Genomic DNA, 18,883 nt, shown 5'->3' on the forward strand with positions numbered 1-18,883 from the left:
GCAGAGGAGGGAGGGGGGCCCTTGGAAACCCCCCATCTGCCAGAGTGGCCTGGGCCTCCCTCCACGGCCAGCCCCGGATCCACAGGAGGCAGCCAGAGCGGCCAAAGGGGAAGAGCAGCGCTTTCACAGTGGAGTGGGATCCTCTCCTGCACAACAACACAATTACAATATACTAAATCACAACAAAGCAAAAACCCAAATCTATGGAAGTCCTGTCTTCTCTCTCCTATTCTTGCAGGTGCCAGTCAGGGTCTCTCGAGGTTAATGTCCCTCGGTGGTCAGGGTCCTTCACTCTTAAGCGTCCCTCGCCGGTCAGGGTCCCTCGGTGGTCAAGCTCCCTTGAGGTTAATGTCCCTCGATGGTCAGGGTCCTTCGTCCAGAACGGTCCTACAAGAACGGCAGAGCAGCGTCAGTTTCCCCACCACACCGCTAACTTCCCTCCCTTTCTTCCCTGTTTTACCTAACTGGAAAATTTCCATAAAAATTAATGTTAACAATGAAACAAGAGAGGGGCCAGAGGGGCCCAGTCTTCCTGCTCTGCTCTGTTCTGGTCTGTTCCCAGGGCCCCTGGTGGCAATGGGGCCCAGAGCGGGGGCGGGGCTTCTGCAGGGGGCGGGGCTTCCCTGGGCCAGGGCTGGGCAGACTCCCGCCTCCTGGACGCTACTTCCCTTTGGGGCTGCGGCACAGCTGGAGCGCAGGTCTTCCTGTTGGGTGCGCACGCGGGGATCGTGGTGTTCCTGCAAAGGGCAGAGAAAGCAGGGCTTGGGTCTCCTTCCATGGGTGCCTCTCTTAGGGCCTGCGCTGAAGGAGACCCCAAGGCGGACCCTCCTCGGCTGACGTGGACCCCTCGCTTGTCTCCTCGTCTGCTCTTTCTGCCCTGCGACTCCAACCGCCTGGGTCTCTCTGTGTGCTTGGAGGGAGTCTCTACACTCTGGAACTGATCAGGCTAACCACTGTTGTTTTGTTTTTCTTCCATCCCAAAGCTCTTTACAAACCTCCCTCCCTTCTTCCCTTTCTCCCTCCCTCCTTCTATGGAAGTCCTTCTCTTTCTTTTCCACCCCTTCTTCCCTCCCTCCCTCTCATCTTCCTTCCTTCCACCTCCCTCGCTTCCTCACTCAGCCCTCCCTCCCCTCCCTCCCTTCTTCTATTCGCTCCTCCCCTCCCCTCCTTCTCCCCCTCTATTCCTCTTTCAACCCTTCTTGCCTACTCCCTCCCTCCCATCTTCCATCCCTTCCTCCTTCCTTCCTCCCTCTATCCTTCCTTGCTTTATCTTTTCCCTCTCTCCCTCCATTTCCTCCCTCCTTTCTCCTGCCTCTCATCTTCCTCCCTCCCACCTCCCTAGCTTCCTCCTTTCCATTTCTCTTTTCGTCGTTCAGTCCTCCTTCCCCCTCCCATCTTCCATCCCTTCCTCCTTCCCTCCCTCCCTCTCTCCTCCCTCACTTCTTCCTTTCCCTTCCTCCCTTCCTCTCTCAGTTCTCCCATCTTTCACCCCTTCCTTCTTCCCTCCTCCCTCTATCCTCCCTTTCTTTCTCTTTTCCCTTCTTCCATTTCCTCCCTCCCTCTCATCTTCCCCCCTCCCTCCCCCCTCCCTCACTTCCTGCTTTCCCTTTCTACATTCCTCTCTCAGTCCTCCTTCCCCCATCTTCCATCCCTTCCTCCTTCCCTCCCTCTCTTTGTCCCTCCCTCCCTCCCCTCCCTTCCTTCTTCTTTTCCCTCTCTCCCTCCCTTCTCCCCCTCTATTCCTCCTTCAAGCCTTCTTGCCTACTCCCTACTCCCATCTTCCATCCTTTCCTCCTTTACCTCCTTCCTCCCTCCCTCCCTCCCTCTATCCTCCCTTGCTTTCTTTTCCCCCTCCCTTCTTCCTTTCTTCCTCCTCCCTCTTTTCTCCCTCCCTCCCTCTCATCTTCCTCCCTCCCACCTCCTTCACTTCCTCCTTTCCCTTTCTACATTCCTCTGTCTTTCCCCTTCCTCCTTCCCTCCCTCCCCTTGTCCCTCCCTCCCTTTGTCCCTCCCTCCCTCCCTCCCTCCCTTTCCTCCCTCGCTTCTTCATTTCCCTTCCTCCCTTCCTCTCTCGGTTCTCCCTTCCTTCCCATCTTCCATCCCTTCCTCTTTTCCCTCCTTCCTCCCTTCATCCCTCCCTCGCTCTCTCTTCACTTCCTTTCTCTTTTCCTTCCCTCTTCCTTTTCCTCCTCCCTCCCTCCATTTCTTCCTCCTTACTTTCCTCCCTCTATCCTTTCTTTCCTCCTTCTTTTCCTCCCTCTTTTCTCCCTCCCTCCCTCTCTCTCATCTTCCTCCCTCTCACCTCCCTCACTTCCTCCTTTCCCTTTCTCCCTTCCTTTCTCAGTCCTCCTTTCCCCCTCCCATCTTCCTCTCAGTTCTCCCTTCCCTCCCATCTTCCATCCCTTCCTCCTTTCCCTCCTTCGTCCCTCCTTCACTCTCTCTTCACTTTCTTCCTCTCCCCCCATTTCTTCCTCCCCCCTTTCCTCCCTCTATCCTTTCTTTCTCTTTTTCTCCTTCCCTCCCCCCTCTGTCCCTCTTTCTTTCCTCCTCCCTCCCTTCCTTACCTGTCCATCAGGTGGGTGGGTCCTTGGCGTACTCTGGGGGATACCTCTGTCGCCTGCTGGCCGCCACCAAGCGCCGAAGAGCAGCTTGCAGTCCGTGCCGGGAGTGGAGGGCGGAGGTCCTGGCGAGGATGGCCTTGGTCTCCCAGCCAACTCGCCTGACTTCAGGGTCATGGTCGGCAAGGAGGAAGATCAGCCCTGGAAGGGAGAGAGGGAGGGAGGAGAAAAGGTGAGGGAGGGCACACGGACTCCCCAGGGAGCCTCTCTCCCCAGGCCCAGGCCCTCTCAGGCCCCACTTACAGGCCTCGAAGGTGCAGACGTTACTCTGGGTCGCGATGCTGCCGATCTTGTGAAGCAGGTGACCTGGAAGGGAAGGCAGGCAACAAAGAAGAGAGGGATGACCTCCATGAGCAAAGAGTGCCCTAGAGTTCCCCAGGAGGGTCTCCAAGGACTGTTCTGCAATGGGGGTGGGGGGTTCCTGTGGGGAAAAGGCCCCTCCTGCTGCCCCAAAGGCTGACCTGGAAGCCAGGGGTGGGCACGAAGGGGGCCAAGACCCTCCCGGTCCCTTACCCAGCAACATGGCTGCCGCCTTCTTTGCTGATGGATGTTGGCTCTTAAAGAAAAGCGGGAAGCCATACACCTTCTCCTCCAACTCCCACCTGGAGCTGCAGTGCTGGATCTGGAGGAGAGAGCAGGGTCAAAAGAGGCCAGGCAGAAGGGCCCTTGACTGCCAGGCCTTAGGGCAACCACTGACCAGGCGCTTGGAGATTTTGTGCAGCAGCTCCTGCAGGCTGAAGGTGTCCCGCGCCAGAACGCTCTCCTCCAGGTGCCATCCGAGGACCTGCGCCACCTCCCGGAGGGTCTCCCTCGCAGCCTTCCAAGAGGAGAAGGAAGAGGGAAGCTGAGCCAGGCTCCCTTGGAGGGCAAGGGCCCCCTCCCTCCTCCCTGAGCCCCAAGGCCTTGTGGGGCCAGAGCTGGGCTTCCCTCCTACCTTGGCAACCTCCTCATCCTCATCTTCCACGTGCACCAGCACCGCCAGGAGGCCATGGATGGTTTGGCGCTCCTGATTGGGATCTTCTGGGCGCCAGAGAATATGTTGGAAGCATTCCAGGGCTGCCTTCCGGATCTTGGCCGCCTCCTAAAAGGGGGAGTGAAAAGAAAGCCATCTTTCCCCCGTTTCCTTCCCTGAAGGCCCTTCTCAGGGCATGGGGAGAGGGAAAAGCCAGCTCCCTCCCTCCCTCCCCAAGGAGGAGGCCCAGGGGCCAAGACTCACGTGGTGGAAGAGAAGGCGGTAGACGGCAGCCAGGTGAACCTTCGCGGGGCCCCGGTCTTCTTCCTCAAGCAAGGGCTCCAGCCGGCCAGCCAGGTCCAGGAACTCCAAGGTGACGTTGTGGTGGGGGGATTGCAGCCCCGCAGTGACCCCGACCAGGAGCTCCTTAAGGCCCATGGTCTGCAAAGAGAGAGGAAGGAGGGCCAAGTCAAAGCGCAGCCCTGCGTAAGATGTACCCTGCAGAGGATGCCGGACCACAGGCCTCCCCCCTTCTTTGAGGAAGGAACCTTCCAGGATCTTCTTGCTACGACCTCAAGAGCAAGGCCTGCTGCGTGGAGCCTGGGCTGTGCTTGACTTACCTCCCTGTAGGTCTTGCAGAGCAGGAGAAGGCCCTGCCTGCTCTGATGTTGGACAGCCAGGCTGCGATGTTGGAGCCAGGCTGTGAGCAGCGTCCAGGTCTTCTCCGGGGAGTGAGGGCGCTGGCCGATGTGCAGTAGCTGAAAGAGAAGAGGAGAAGCGTGAGGGGCTAGAGCCAGGAAGGGAAGCACTGCCTCTCCTCGCCTCGCCAGCCCTGCCCTAAGGCCCTTTCCAACCCCAAAACCCAGGCCGACCAACCCTCCTCACCTGAATATAGAAGGCCACCACGCCGGCTGAATGCTCCAGCGGCGCTTCTTCCTCCCAGGTGGAACTCAGGTGCCGGAGAAGGGAAGAAGAGGACTTGAGGAGGCTCCTGCAAGACAAAAGAGACCCCCTGAGGAAACCCAGCCAGAGAGAACAAGCCGGGCCTCCTCCCTGAACCTCCTCCAGCCCTTGCTCCTTACTGTAACTGGAGGGCCATCCCCTCGGGGCAGACGCTGGGATCTTCGAACATCTTTTCGGAGGTCTCGTTGTGGGACACCCAGGCCACCCTCTTCACTAGCACGGAGACGATCTTCGCCAATTCTCTGCAGAAGAAAAAGGAAAGAAAAAGGCTTACTTCCCAGTGGAGGGTCTGAGTCCCCCATCAGGCCCCCCAAAAGGGTTGGGAGTCCCGCTGACCCTTCCTCCCCACCCTCTCCTTACCCTGGAGGAATGTAGCCACTGCTCCGGTTCCTGCTGGGTGCCTCCAACCCAGGCCTTGTGACCTCGATGAAGTTGGTCACCAAGGCGAGCAGAAGCTCCAGGAACCACCCCTCCAGGCGACAGCTCTCCTTGATGTGCTTCACGATCCCGCCGATGGCCCGCGTCGCTCTTGCCTGTGGAGAGAAAGGAGGAGGTTTGAACCTCAACAGAAGGAGGGCTCCTGGTCAAGGCTGGGAAAGAGGGGGTCCCATTCTCCTTCCCCTTACCGTGGCCGCATCCCAAGCAGGGCCGCCCTGTTCCTCGCCCTCCTGGGCCAGCCAAGGGCCCTCCTTCACCTTGGCCAGGAACAGGTCCAGCGCCGCCTCCAGGCAACAATACTGTGAATTTAGTACGGCGCATACTAATTCACCACAAGGCCTGTGAATGAAGAGAGGGAAGAGGGAGCCATGGTCAGGGCCAGCCTTGTCTCCGACCCCATGGGGAGACCGCTAGGGCCCCATTGGGACAGGGATGGGGCACCCCCAGGCCCAGCTCTCTTACCTCCCATTGGACTCCAGAAAGTGGTCCGTGGCCATCTTGAGGTGTTTTCGGGCCACGTAGTCCACTGCTTGCATGGCCTCTGCAGAGGAGGGACTGCAGACAAGCATGCAAAGCCGATGCAGGTGTTCTTTCGCCTGAAAGCAAAGAAAGGAGGGAAGAAACAATGGCACCCGGCAGCCATGGAAAGGCCCCTGGGGCCAAAAGTGGAGGGAGAGAGTTGACAGGTGAAGTGTGGAGAATGGCTGCTGAGGGTAACTGGGTATTGGGCTCCCAACATACCTTTCCAGTGGCCAGAGAGACCACCAGGTGACGAACGGGAGCCGAGAAGAGCAGCCTACCTGAAGGCCGGATTTCTCTGAGACGAACCTGTCATCCGGAAGGTCTCTGCAGGAGGCCCCTCTTCATCTCCTGAAGAAGGCATTGGGCGATGCCTCTTGGGTGGTGGTCCCAGGCCTGGCCGGGGGGAACTCTGGGCCTTACCTGCTCTGGGTCCAGGGAGGACCACCTCCGAGGATGAAGGGCCATGTCTACGGCTTCCTCGTGGCTCAGGGAACTGGAAGAGAGAGAGGCACAAGGAGGTGAGGCCTGGCAGGGCAGGGACGGAGGACAAGGAGCAGGGCTGTGGTCATCCCTCCCGGGCAATAGCAACGCACCTGCTCGAACTGGGGGGAGGGTCCCACACCTCATCCTCTATGCTGGCGATGTCTGCCAGCGTTGCCTCATCAGAGTCCTGCAAAAGACAATTGGGCAGAGGAGTGAAAAAGGGGCCAAAAGAGAAGGAATGGGAAGGCAGCCCAGGGGAGGACTAGAGTGGGAGGAAGGAGGTGAAAGGAGGGGCAGGGAGAGGAAAAGAGGTGGGGGGTAGAGAGGAAGGCGCCCACCCCTCTTTTACCGTCCCCTTCCCTTCCTTACCATCTTCTGAGAGAGCTCGTTGAGACTGCAAGGAGAGAGAGACAAGAAGGCAAGGTCAGAAGAAGTCCTCCCCTCTCTTCTCTCTGGTGGAGCCCCCCAAGCCCCCATGGAATAAGAGTGCAGGCTGAGGCCCCCTTGGCCTCAATTGGGAGAGGGAGGGAGGAGACCTCTGCCTGCCATGTTCCCCTGAAACTGGGAAGGAGGTACCTCTCTGTATTGAGGTCCAGGGCCACCCACTCCGGCAGGAACAACTCAGAAGGGATCCCAACTTCCTTTGAGCCCTGTTGAGAGGGAAGAAGGGGGAAGAAGAGGGAAGTTCGTGCTGTGCCTTTTGCCACACCCTCCCTCACTCTTTCCCAGGTGAATTCGTACTGCTAATCCTGGAGAGGGTTGGACTGCAACCCCCAGACCTCCTCCCCAATGACCACGCTGCCTGGGGCTGATGGGACTTAGAGTTGCCGGATTCCCACCGCAAGGGAGGCCTCTTCAGCCAAGGGCCACCTTGAACTCAAGGGGCCTTGGGGTGGCCCTGAGCCAGCTCCCCCTTTCCAGCCCCCCTCTTTCACTCACCAACTCTTTGGGCGGTTTGTTCTGCGGCGGAGTTGGGCTCTTCTCCGAGAGGAAGCTGCTAGAAGGGCAAGGGACAGAAGAAGAGCTCAGCTTGGGATCCCCTCCATTCTCCCAAGGTCCCCAAGGCCAGCCCCACCCCAAGGACCTTCCAGCCCCTGGGAGGAAGGCAACGTTCTGGGAGGCCCCAAACCCCCAGGCCGCAGCCTTTCCCTACCCCCCCCCCCAAATCATGGGCAGGAGGTACCTCTCTGCTCTCTCGGAGGACGTCAGGCTCCCCCTCTGCACTTCCAGGCTGCTGTCCGCCCAGGGGAGCTCCTCTCTCCCCAGAAACTGTAGGGAAAGGAAGGGAAACTCAAGGCTCCAACAAAGAAGGGCTTCTCCTTCCGCTACAACCTCTCTCCCTCCAGTCATGTTTGGACTGCCACCCCCAGCATTCCTCTCAGTTGACCACATTGTCAGAGGCCGCTGGGATTTGCGGTCCAACGACACATGAGGGCTGTAGGATCTCCTCCGCTCTTCAGCAGAGGCCCACCTGGGAACCAAAGCGGAATCGCCCTCCTTTCTTGGATGCTGACCGCTGCCTTGGCCCAGCTTCTGTGAGGGACAGGGAATGAACGGGATGGGGGAACCCAAGGGGAAAGGACAGCTATCTTGCTCCAGGGGTCACCAGCGGACACTCAGCCCACCACTCATCTCCTGTCCCTAAAGCTCAGTCTCCCTCTGAAGGTGGGCATCTCTTCTGCTTTGGTCAGACCCTGCCTGGAAGAGGATTGTGTCCAGGTCTGGACACCCAACGGTCAGAACAGACAGGGACAAACTAGATTGTGTTTAGAGAAGAGTGACCAAAAGGGTGAAAGGTCTGAGAACGATGAATCCCTTTGAGGACTGGTTGAGGGAGCCGGGAATATTTGCATTGGAGAAGAGAAGGCGGAGAGGGGATATGAGGGCCATGTTTAAATATTTGGAAGGGTGTCCCATTGGGGGGGGGGGGGGAGCTTGATTCCTGTGTCTACAGCTGCTGATGGAGAGTAGATTCACATATTCATAGAATCAGAGTTGGCAGATATCCCCAAAGGCCATCTAGTCCAGCCCAGTTCTGCCATTCAGTAGAAGGAAGCCCTACTGGACTCCCAGGCAGGAAAAGCCCTCTATCAAACAGCATTTTCTGTCAGGAATTTCTTCCTCATGTTTAGGCAGAATCTCTTTTCCTACAGTTGGAAACCATTGCTCCTTGAGGCCCTTGTCTCTGGAGCAGCGGAAAACAAGCTTCCCTCTCCTCAATGGGACATCTCTTCTGATATTCAAACCTGGCTCTCATGCCCCTCTCGGCCTTCTTTTCTCCAAGCTAAACATACTCTGCTCCCTGAGCTGCTCCTCATAGGAATGCATGTCATTCAGTTCCTTAGCAAGCTTCTTAAGTGACCAATGTCCAATGTGGCAAATTGCAAGCCCAGAGTTTTCAGGCCCATGGAAATGATCTGCCAGGAATGGGAAACCTAGAGTTTTTGTTTTATTGCTCTACCCCACCAACTGGCCAGACCACCAAGTTTGGAGGATTGATCCCAACATTCACTTGAGGGTCAATCCAAGCTGATTCTCCATGATTTGAGAAGCTGATGGATTTCACCCCACAGGGGACACAAGGCGGCTTACAAAATCCGGCAAGACTTTAATGCCGTAACATACACTTTACAATAAAAGAAATATAACCAACATAACCAAGGCTGGAGTTAAACATGAACAACCTTAGATATGCAGATGATACCGCTTTGAGGGCTGAAAGGGAGGAGGAGCTAAGGAGCCTTCTCACCAAGGTGAAAGAAGAAAGGGCAAAAGCTGGGTTGCAGTTAAGCATAAAAAAACAAGATGATGGCAACCAGACTGATTGATAACTGGCAAATAGAAGGAGAAAACGTGAAGGCCGTGACAGACTTTGTATTTCTAGGTGTGAAGATGACTGTAGACACAGACTGCAGCCAGGAAATCAGAAGACGTTTCCTTCTTGGGAAGAGAGCAAGGACCAATCTCGATCAAATAGTGAAGAGTAGAAACATCACACTGGCAATGAATGGTCACATAGTTAAAGCAATGGTATTTCCTGTGGTAACTTATGGATGCAAGAGCTGGACCATAAGGAAGGCCGAGTGAAGGAAGATAGACGCTTTTGAACTGTGGAGTTGGAGGAAAATTCTGAGAGTGCCTTAAACCGCAAGAAGATCCAACTAGTCCATACTTCAGGTATGAATGCCCAGCTGCTCACTGGAGGGAAAGATATTAGAGGCAAAGATGAAGTCCTTTGGCCACATCATGAGAAGACAGGAAAGCTTGGAGAAGAGAATGCTGCTGGGGAAAATGGAAGGAAAAAGGAAGAGGGGCCGACCAAGGGGAAGGTGGATGGATGGTATCCTTGAAGTGACTGGCTTGACCTTGAAGGAGCTCAGGGTGGCCATGGCCAACAGGGAGCTCTGGCCTGGGCCGGTCCATGAGGGCACAAAGAGTCGGAAGCAACTGAACAAATACACAACAACAAAAACCATAACACATACCCTATCAACTATAAAACAATGAAAACATATAAGCCACTAAAAACACACAAGACAATGAAACAGATTAAAACATCGAACATATTAAAAGCATAAAGCGCTGAGTCGTAAGTTTATACTGAGAAATTAGTCCATAGTCATGGCCAAAACTTTTGAACTCGAATTACGTATTGGCATATTCTCTGAACGCCTGCGTACAAAGCCAGGTCTTTAGTTTTACCTGAAGACCAGGAGGGATGGGGCCTGCCTGATGCCACTAGGGAGGGAGTTCCACAACCGAGGGGCCATCACTGAGAAGGAAGGCCCTGTCTCATGTCCCCACCAATCACGCTTGCGAAGGGGGTGGGACCGAGAGCAGGACCTCCCCAGCAGATCTCAAAAGTCTAGTTGGCTCATAAAGGGAGATAAGTTCGAACAGGAAGTTGGACCAGAACCGTTTCTAGTACATTACTAGAAATCTTGGACATCTGCGCCCAATCCCACAGTTTATCCCTCCAATTTTTGATGCTTAATTTTTTTTCCACCTTTCCAATCTTTGACAATCGTTATACATGCAGCAACGAAGCTATAATGACAAATTTCTCTTTCCAGGCACATCCCTGGATTTTTTAAAACTTGGTTGTGGAACATTATATTTGTTACCTGGATCATTTTTTCCAATAAGCCTGCACCAATTTACAAGACCATCACACATGGAAGAAGGTCCCTTTCTTTATTTTATACCTCCAACAGAATCCTGATTGGAACTTATCTATTTTGGTGAGGAGAGCTGTGGTTGCACAACACCTCTTCCTCTATCACGGGCACGACTTGTGGGAACGAGGGAGAGAGCCTTCTCCGTTGTGGCCCCCCGGCTATGGAACTCGCTACCTGGTGAGATTAGGCAAGCCCCCACCCTGGCAGCCTTTAAGAAAGATCTAAAGACTTGGCTTTTTCTGATGTGCCTTTGGAGAGTGACCATATATTCCAGTCCTGTTGTTTCACCTGCACTGCTTCCCTCATATTGCACTTTCCCAAATCGTTATTGAAAGTCCAATTCCACTGTTCAGTCCCCTATGAGCTCCTCCCCCACAAATGTACCTTTTCATTGCTATCTCATCCAGTGTTTTATCATTTTATGTCGTGCATTTGGCCCGCCCATTGTGTTTTATTTTCCACTATGTTATTTTGTACTGTTTATTTTACTTAATTGGTTTATTTATTTTATTGTGATGTTATTTTGTTGTTTATATTTTATGTTGCTGTAATGTATCGCTGGGATTGGCCTCATTTAAGCCGCTCTGAGTCCCCTTTGGGGAGACGGTGGCGCTGTAGACATAAAGATTATTATTATTATTATTATTATTATTATTATTATTATTACTGCATAACACCCATAGAAGAATTTATATCAATTGTCTGTAACTGAAGCCGCCACTCTGAATTTGAAACCTTTATTCCACAGGTATTCCCAATGATCAAGAGCTATGTTTCTCCCCAGATGTTTTGCCCTTGAAATCATGGAGGATGTTACTTAGTTGTCTTCCAGGTTATAACATAGGATGTATAATATAGGACACATCTCCCCTTACGAACCAGCTAGGACCTTAAGATCATCTGGGGAGGCCCTGTTGTCGATACTGCCTGTGTAACAAATACGTTTGGCGGGGACGAGAGACAGGGCCTTCTCAGTGGTGGCCCCTTGGCTATGGAATGCCCTTCCTAGGGACATTAGATCGGCACCCTCCCTTTTAACATTCCGGAGAAAAGGTTAAGACTTGGCTGTTTGAGCAAGCGTTTGAAAATGCAGTGTGACAGACATATGGGACGGCTGGATGATGAAATTGGACAACGTTTTTAACTAAGAGACGTAAATGATTTATATTTTATTGATCTTGTTATGGTTTTATATTATATGTTAATGTTTTTAAATGTTTTATGGTGTTGTTGGGCATTGAATTGTTGCCACTGTAAACCTCCCTGAGTTGCCTGTGGGCTGAGAAGGGCGGTATACAAATAGAATAAACAAACAAATAAATTTGTACAATTTTGGCTATTAAACCAAGTAAAAAAGGAAACACAATTAGAGCCCTGGCAGACCGTGCGAAGCCCACCTCCTCCAAGGTGAACTGAACTACCTCAACTGGGCTTTTCAGACCAATGGAGACTCCACCACAGACATCAGAAGAGCTGCTAGACCGAGAACAAGGCATGAGAGTCAAGACAAAGATCCACTCAGAAGAAAAGTGTTCTTGCCATACATCAAGGGAACTACCGACTGCATAGGGAAGCTGATGAAAAAGCACCACCTTCAAACTATCGACAGACCCACGAAGAGAATCCAACAAATGCTCCGTTCGGCAAAGGACAAGAGGGATCCTCTCACCTCTGCAGGAGTCTTCTGTATTCCATGAAGCTGTGGACAAGTCTACATAGAGACCACCACAAGCAGCCCAAACTCAAAGCAAGGAACATGAAAGGCACTGCAGATTACTTCAACCAGAGAAGTCAGCCATAGCAGAGCACATGATGAACCAACCTGAACATAGAATATTATTTGAGAACACAGAAATGCTGGACCACTCTCACAACTACCATGTCAGACAACACAGAGAAGACATTGAAATCCACAACCATGTGAACAATTTCAACAGAAAGGAAGGAACTATGAAAATGAACAAAATCTGGCTGCCAGTATTTAAAAAAACTCTAAAATAAAAAAAACAACACCAAAAAACAGAGGCATTCCAGACAAGAAACAATCACCTCCCAACAAAGGATTCTCCCAGGCAGGAAGAAGCCAGACCTTAAAACTGCTATGCCATTAAATACTAATCAAGGTGACCAATTGAAACATTCACACCTACCTCCAACAGACAAGAGTTCTTTCCCCCGTCCTGGACATTCCACAGATATATAAACCTCACTTGCCTAATTTCAAACAGACCTCACAACCTCTGAGGATGCCTGCCACAGATACAGGCAAAACGTCAGGAGAGAATGCTTCTGGAACATAGCCATATAGCCCGAAAAACTCACAACAACCCAAACTTTTTCTTCTTTTTCTAAGGTAGTTTCAAATTCTGTTTTTTAAAATCTGCTGCTGCATCCCACTCTTGACTCATGTTCAGTTTGGGGTCTATTAGGGCTCCTAAGTCCTTTTCACATGGACTGTTTTCAAGTCAGGGGTCACCCATTTCATCTTTGTTGCCAAAGTCTAGTATGGCAGAGTTCTCCCTGCTAAAATCCATCTTGTAACTCTTGGCCCACCTTTATAGTCTCTTACGGTCCCTTTGGTCCCTTTTAAGATGAAATTTTAAATTTTATTGCATAGCAGTAATAAACAAAACACAAAAACAAAGAACAAATACTGAAATAATGAACGAAAACTGTACAGTTCCAACATCGTATCAGGCCTGTTCCCTCCACCCCCATCCTCATGAACCCACCACCTACGATTTCTGTCACTACTCACTGTGACTCTATACAATATATAAGCAAATGGAAGAGAAATATATGGAGTTACAGAATAAATATGATAAAAAACTAAAAAAGAAATAGATATGTTGAAAGAAGAGCTGAAGGAAATTGATAAGTTTGATATATAGAAAAAAGAATTAATCGTTAAAATACGACCTAGCAAAATTTCTTGCTGCACAGTTACAAAGCCATATTGGGCTCACTACACACTACATCAAGGACTCAGCCCACTTCATAGAAAAAATCAGCAATCTCAAGCTAAATACCAACAACAAAGTGATCAGCTTCGCTGTGGTATCTCTATTTACCATGGTCCCGGTAGCAGACACCATGGCACTCATCAACCAGAGGTTCCCAGAAGACATCACGGCTCTGTTTCACCATTGCCTCACCACCAGTTACTTTCAGTGGGACAATGAATTCTACGAACAGAAAGATGGAGTAGCTATGGGGAGCCCTCTCAGCCCGGTCATAGCTAACTTCTACATGGAACACTTTGAAGAACAAGCCCTGGAGACAGCAACCAAAAAGCCCACGATATGGTTCAGATATGTGGATGACACCTTCACCATTTGGAGCCATGGAGAAGAAGAACTCAACAGGTTCCTGGACCATCTTAACAGCATCCACCCAAACATCCAGTTCACCATGGAAAAAGAAAATGAAGGAAGACTGCCTTTTCTAGATGTCCTAGTCATCCGCAAACCAGATCAACAATTGGGTCACACCATCTACAGAAAACCCACACACACAGATAGATATCTACATAAAAACTCCAACCATCACCCAAGTCAAAAAAGAAGCACCATTAAAGCCTTGGCAGACCGTGCAAAAAGAATCTGCGAAGCCCACCTCCTCCAAGATGAACTGAACCACCTCAACTGGGTTCTCCAGGCCAAAGGATACTCCACCTCAGACATCAGAAGAGCTGCAAGACCAAGAACAAGCCACGAGAGTCAAGATGAAGATCCACCCAGAGGAAAAGTGTTCCTGCCATACATCAAGGGAACCACTGACCGCATAGGGAAGCTGATGAGGAAACACAACATACAAACAATCTACAAACCCACCAAGAAAATCCAACAAATGCTACGTTCAGCAAAGGACAAGAGGGATACTCTCACCTCTGCAGGAGTCTACCGTGTACCATGCAGCTGTGGACAAGTCTACATAGGGACCACCAAACGCAGCGCCCAGACACGCATCAAGGAACATGAAAGGCACTGCAGACTACTTCAACCAGAGAAATCAGCCATAGCAGAGCACCTGACGAACCAACCTGAACACAGCATATTATTTGAGATCACAGAAATGCTGGACCACACCAACAACCACCATGTCAGACTACACAGAGAAGCCATTGAAATCCACAAGCATGTGGACAATTTCAACAGAAAGGAAGAGACCATGAAAATGAACAAAATCTGGCTACCAGTATTAAAAAACTCTAAAATTACAACAGCAAAACAACAGAGAGGAAACAACCAGGCACATCTTAACACCTCTCAACAAAAGATTTTCCCAGGCTCAGCCAGGCCTTCAAATGCTAATGAAGGTGGTCAGTTGAAACATTCACACCTAGGTCCAGCAGACAAGAGCTCCTTGCCCCACCCCAGCCATTCCACAGATATATAAACCCATTGTCCTAATTCCAACAGACCTCACTACCTCTGAGGATGCTTGCCATAGATGCAGGCGAAACGTCATGAGAAATGCCTCTAGAACATGGCCCTATAGCCCGAAAAAACCCACAGGAACCTGGTGATTCCAGCCATGATAGCCTTCGACAATAAATCGTTAAAATGATTTTCAAAGGACAAATATCAATTCAGTGAGACGGCTAGCAAATTATCTAAAAAAGGAAGGAAAAACAAAGTGAAAGAAATATATGATAAAAATAATAAATTGATAAAGGATAATAAAAGCATAAGGGAGATATTTGCAGATTTCTATCAGAAATTATATAAAGGAGAAAAAAATATGCCATGTGAAGATTGGGTGAGAAAAAAAACAGGAGGAAAAAAAACAAATACAGAGCGAAATATCATACCAAGAGATTGAGAAAGTAATAGACAACCTTAAAAAAGGGAAATCACCAGGAAACGATGGATTTACTGCAGAATTTTATAAACAAATGAAAGAGGTTCTGATTCCAGAATTAGCAATAATTTTTAATAATATAATAAAAGAGGGAGAAGTGCCGGAGAAATAATAACAATACTCAAACCAGGGAAGAATCCAAGAGAAGTGAATTCATATAGACCAATTAGCTTATTGAATCAAGATTACAAAATATTTGCGTAAAATTTAGCAAACAGATTAAAGGATATATTACCAGAAGTGATATGGGATCATCAATACGGCTTTATTACGGGAAGAAATATAAGCCACCCACTGAGGAATTTGATCAACATTATCACCCAGAAAAGTAAAAACAGTTACACATTTATCAAATTGGATGTATACAAAGCATTTGATACAGTAAACCACAATTTCTTATTTAAAAGAATGGAAAATTTTGGAATAGGCAAGGAATTTATTGAAGTCATAAAAGAAATATATAAAAAGGGGAAGGCAAAGGGGAAAGTAAATGGGGGATATTTACTTACTTTACTTACTTACTTACTTTATTTCTATACCGCTTTTCTCAGCCCTCAGGCGACTCAAAGCGGTGAACAACATCAGTACAAAACATCACAAAACAAGTATAGGCAATCAAAAACAACTGTAACATAAATCATTAACATCAGTATAACAATCATTAGCGCCTGAACAGTAAAATCAGAATCCAGTCTCGTCATCCATTATTTCGTATTCCTATGTTCAATTACACTGTTTAATCAAATGCTTGTTCGAACAGCTAGGTCTTCACTTTCCTCCGAAACGCCAGCAGGGAGGGGGCCGATCTGATATCTGCAGGCAGGGTGTTCCACAGCTGAGGGGCCACCACTGAGAAGGCCCTGTCTCTCATCCCCTCCAAGCGCGCCTGTGATGCAGGCGGGACAGAGAGCAGTGCCACCCCAGATGATCTTAGTGTCCTAGCCGGTTCATAGGAGGGGATGCGTTCGGAGAGGTAAGTAGGGCCAGAACCGTTTAGGGCTTTATAGGCTAATGCCAGCACTTTGAATTGTGCCCGGTAGCAAACTGGCAGCCAGTGGAGTTGGCGGAACAGAGGAGTAGTATGCTCCCTGAGTGCCGCTCCTGTTAGCAACCTGGCTGCCGAACGCTGGACCATTTGAAGCTTCCGAGCAGTCTTCAAAGGCAACCCCACGTAGAGAGCATTGCAGTAGTCTATACGGGATGTAACCAGAGCGTGGACTACCGTGGCCAAGTCAGACTTCCCAAGGTACGGGCGCAGCTGGCGCAAAATTTTAACTGTGTGAATGCTCCCCTGGTCACTGCTGAAACCTGGGGTTCCAGGCTCAGAGACGAGTCCAAGATCACACCCAAGCAACGAGTCCAAGATCTGGATTATATGGCAGTGTAGAAGGATCAAGTAGGATATCTTATCAAGTATCACTCTGATCTGCTGGAACAAAAAGGGGCAAGTGAGACAGGGCTTGAAACTCAGCATGGAAAAGCTAGCTTCCCAACATCCTAGCAACTGTCAGAATGGGGTAAGGAATCATTGAGTAGAGAAGCAAGACACATGTGCAGGAAGGCATTCAGTAGAGCCCAGCTACCAAGAAAGATAGGTTGCTGCTAAATGATTGGGCAAAGGGTCTTCTAAATGTGATGGCTGGGACAGTTGATGCTACTAAGTTCATCAAAAGACAAGGATTCAGAGTTTGCAGACGACACCAAATTGGGAGGGATAGCCAATACTCCAGAAGACAGGAGTAGAATTCAAAACGATCTTATCAGATTAGAGAGATGGGCCAAAACTAGCAAAATGAAGTTCAACAGTGACAAATGCAAGATACTCCACGTAGGCAGAAAAAATGAAATGCAAAGATACAGAATGGGGGATAATGCATGGCTTGAGAGAAGTACGTGTGAAAAAGACCTTGGAGTCTTCGTGGACAACAAGTTAAACATGAGCCAACAATGTGATGTGGCGGCAAAAAAAGCCAATGGGATTTTGGCCTGCATCAATAGGAGTCTAATGTCTTGATCCAGGGAAGACATGCTACCCCTCTATTCTGCCTTGGTTAGGACCACACCTGGAATATTGTGCCCAATTCTGGGCATCACAATTCAAGAGAGATATTGACAAGCTGGAATGTGTCCAGGAAAGGGTGACTAAAATAATCAAGGGTCTGGAAAACAAGCCCTATGAGGAGTGGTTTAAAGAGCCAGGCATGTTTAGAAAAGGCTGAGAGGAGATATGATAGCCCTGTATAAATATGTGAGGGGAAGTCACAGGGAGGAGGGAGCGAACTTGTTTTCTGCTGCCCTGGAGACTAGGATGCAGAACAATGGCTTCAAACTACAAGAAAGGAGATTCCATCTGAACATTAGGAAGAACTTCCTGACTGAAAGCTGTTCAGCAGTGGAACTCTCTGCCCCGGAGTGTAGTGGAGGCTCCTTCTTTGGAGGCTTTTAAACAGAGGCTGGATGTCCATCTGTCGGGGGTGCTTTGAATGCAATTTTCCTGCTTCTTTGCAGGGGGTTGGACTGGATGGCCCTTGAGGTCTCTTCCAACTCTATGATTCTAAAAGAAGAGTCTATTGAATGTCCACCCCAAGTAAACCATGGACAGCCTGGTACTCACACTTATGGTGGGAATGTAAGGAGACACAAAAGTTCTGGAATCAAATCTTCATGAAAATTGAATTATATACAAAAATGAAAAATGATTTAAATACGGAGATTCTCTTAAAAGGGATTTGCGGGGACAGTAAAATAAAAGCACATGAACAAAAATTAGTTATGATGATGTTTAGAGCAACACATGCTGTGATTTCCTGGGGGGTGGAAAGAAAAAAAGAAATGGACCCTGGGAAAACGGTATGAATCTGTGTGGGAACAAGTACCATTGGAAATTATGGACATTATAAGAAATGAAAAACTATGGACAGAAAAGCAGAAGGAAATCAAAGAAATATGGTCACCCTTTAAAAATTGGATACAAGAAGCTAAACCAGAGGACAATCATTGGGGGAAAAAACTAGAGAGAATGCAACGATGGCTCGAATGAAGGAAGAAGGACCGACTTGTCAACGGGCGGAGGGGGAGGGTTAAGGGGTGGAAAGAAAAAATGTATTGAAACCAAAGCAATGTAAAGATAAATGTATTACAAATAGTTGTTAACAATACAATAAAGATTAAAAAAAACCTCACTGTGAGTCTTATACCTATTATACCTGACTTTCTTCATGTGGACCCTTCATTGCTTCCTCCCCGAATACCACTGGATCGCTAGGCCATTTGAACAGAGTCTAATAGTTTTTCTTTCCAGTCTTTTGTTTGTAGTTCCTTTTCCCCCTTCCAAGATTTTGCTATTGTTAATCTAGCACAGCATTTCTCAACATGGAGGTCGGGACCCCTGGGAGGGGTCGCGAGGGGGTCTCAGAGGGGTCACTAAAGACCATCAGAAAACACAGTATTTTCTGTTGGTCGTGGGAGTTCTGTGTGGGAAATTTGGTCCAATTCTGTCATTGGCAGGGTTCAGAATGCTCTTTGTTTGTAGGTAAACTATAAATCCCAGCAACTACAACTCCCAAATGTCAAGGTCTATTTTCCTCAAACTCCACCAGCATTCACATTTGGGCATATTGAGTATTTGTGCCAAGTTTGGTCCAGATCCATCATTGTTTGAATCTACAGTGTTCTCTGGATGTAGGTGAACTACAACTCCAAAACTCAAGGTCAATACCCACCAAAGCCTTCCAGTATTTTCTGTTGGTCAAGGGTGTTACATGTGCCAAGTCTGGTTCAATTCCATCGTTGCTGGAGTTCAAAATGCTCTTTGCTTGTAGATGAACTATAAATCCCAGCAACTACAATTCCCAAATGACAAAATC

At 49.4% G+C, this 18,883-nt stretch overlaps 1 protein-coding gene and 1 long non-coding RNA gene across 2 annotated transcripts in view; both read right to left on the reverse strand.

The window, feature by feature from the left end:
* Positions 1 to 2,571: 2,571 nt before the first annotated feature.
* LOC137096091 (uncharacterized) lies at positions 2,572 to 6,158 on the reverse strand. The gene is made up of 14 exons (XM_067464049.1): positions 6,087 to 6,158; positions 5,914 to 5,986; positions 5,434 to 5,567; positions 5,160 to 5,310; positions 4,894 to 5,066; positions 4,653 to 4,775; positions 4,456 to 4,561; positions 4,191 to 4,328; positions 3,835 to 4,011; positions 3,553 to 3,699; positions 3,316 to 3,435; positions 3,132 to 3,240; positions 2,862 to 2,924; positions 2,572 to 2,759 (listed from the first exon to the last, which is right to left on the reverse strand). Exons 2-14 carry the CDS (start codon positions 5,956 to 5,958, stop codon positions 2,572 to 2,574), a joined length of 1,674 nt encoding a protein of 557 aa, XP_067320150.1. The 5' UTR covers positions 5,959 to 5,986; positions 6,087 to 6,158.
* Positions 6,159 to 6,925: 767 nt separating this feature from the next.
* LOC137096416 (uncharacterized) overlaps positions 6,926 to 18,883 on the reverse strand; it is a 30,699-nt gene continuing 18,741 nt past the window's right edge. The window contains exons 3-4 of the long non-coding RNA XR_010909455.1: positions 7,160 to 7,245; positions 6,926 to 6,973 (exon numbers count right to left, since the gene is read on the reverse strand). This is a non-coding gene — a long non-coding RNA (uncharacterized lncRNA). The remainder of the gene's footprint in view (positions 6,974 to 7,159; positions 7,246 to 18,883) is intronic.

The sequence above is a fragment of the Anolis sagrei genome, chromosome 2 (genome assembly GCF_037176765.1).
Source record: "Anolis sagrei isolate rAnoSag1 chromosome 2, rAnoSag1.mat, whole genome shotgun sequence".
Taxonomy (NCBI): Eukaryota; Metazoa; Chordata; class Lepidosauria; order Squamata; family Dactyloidae; genus Anolis; species Anolis sagrei.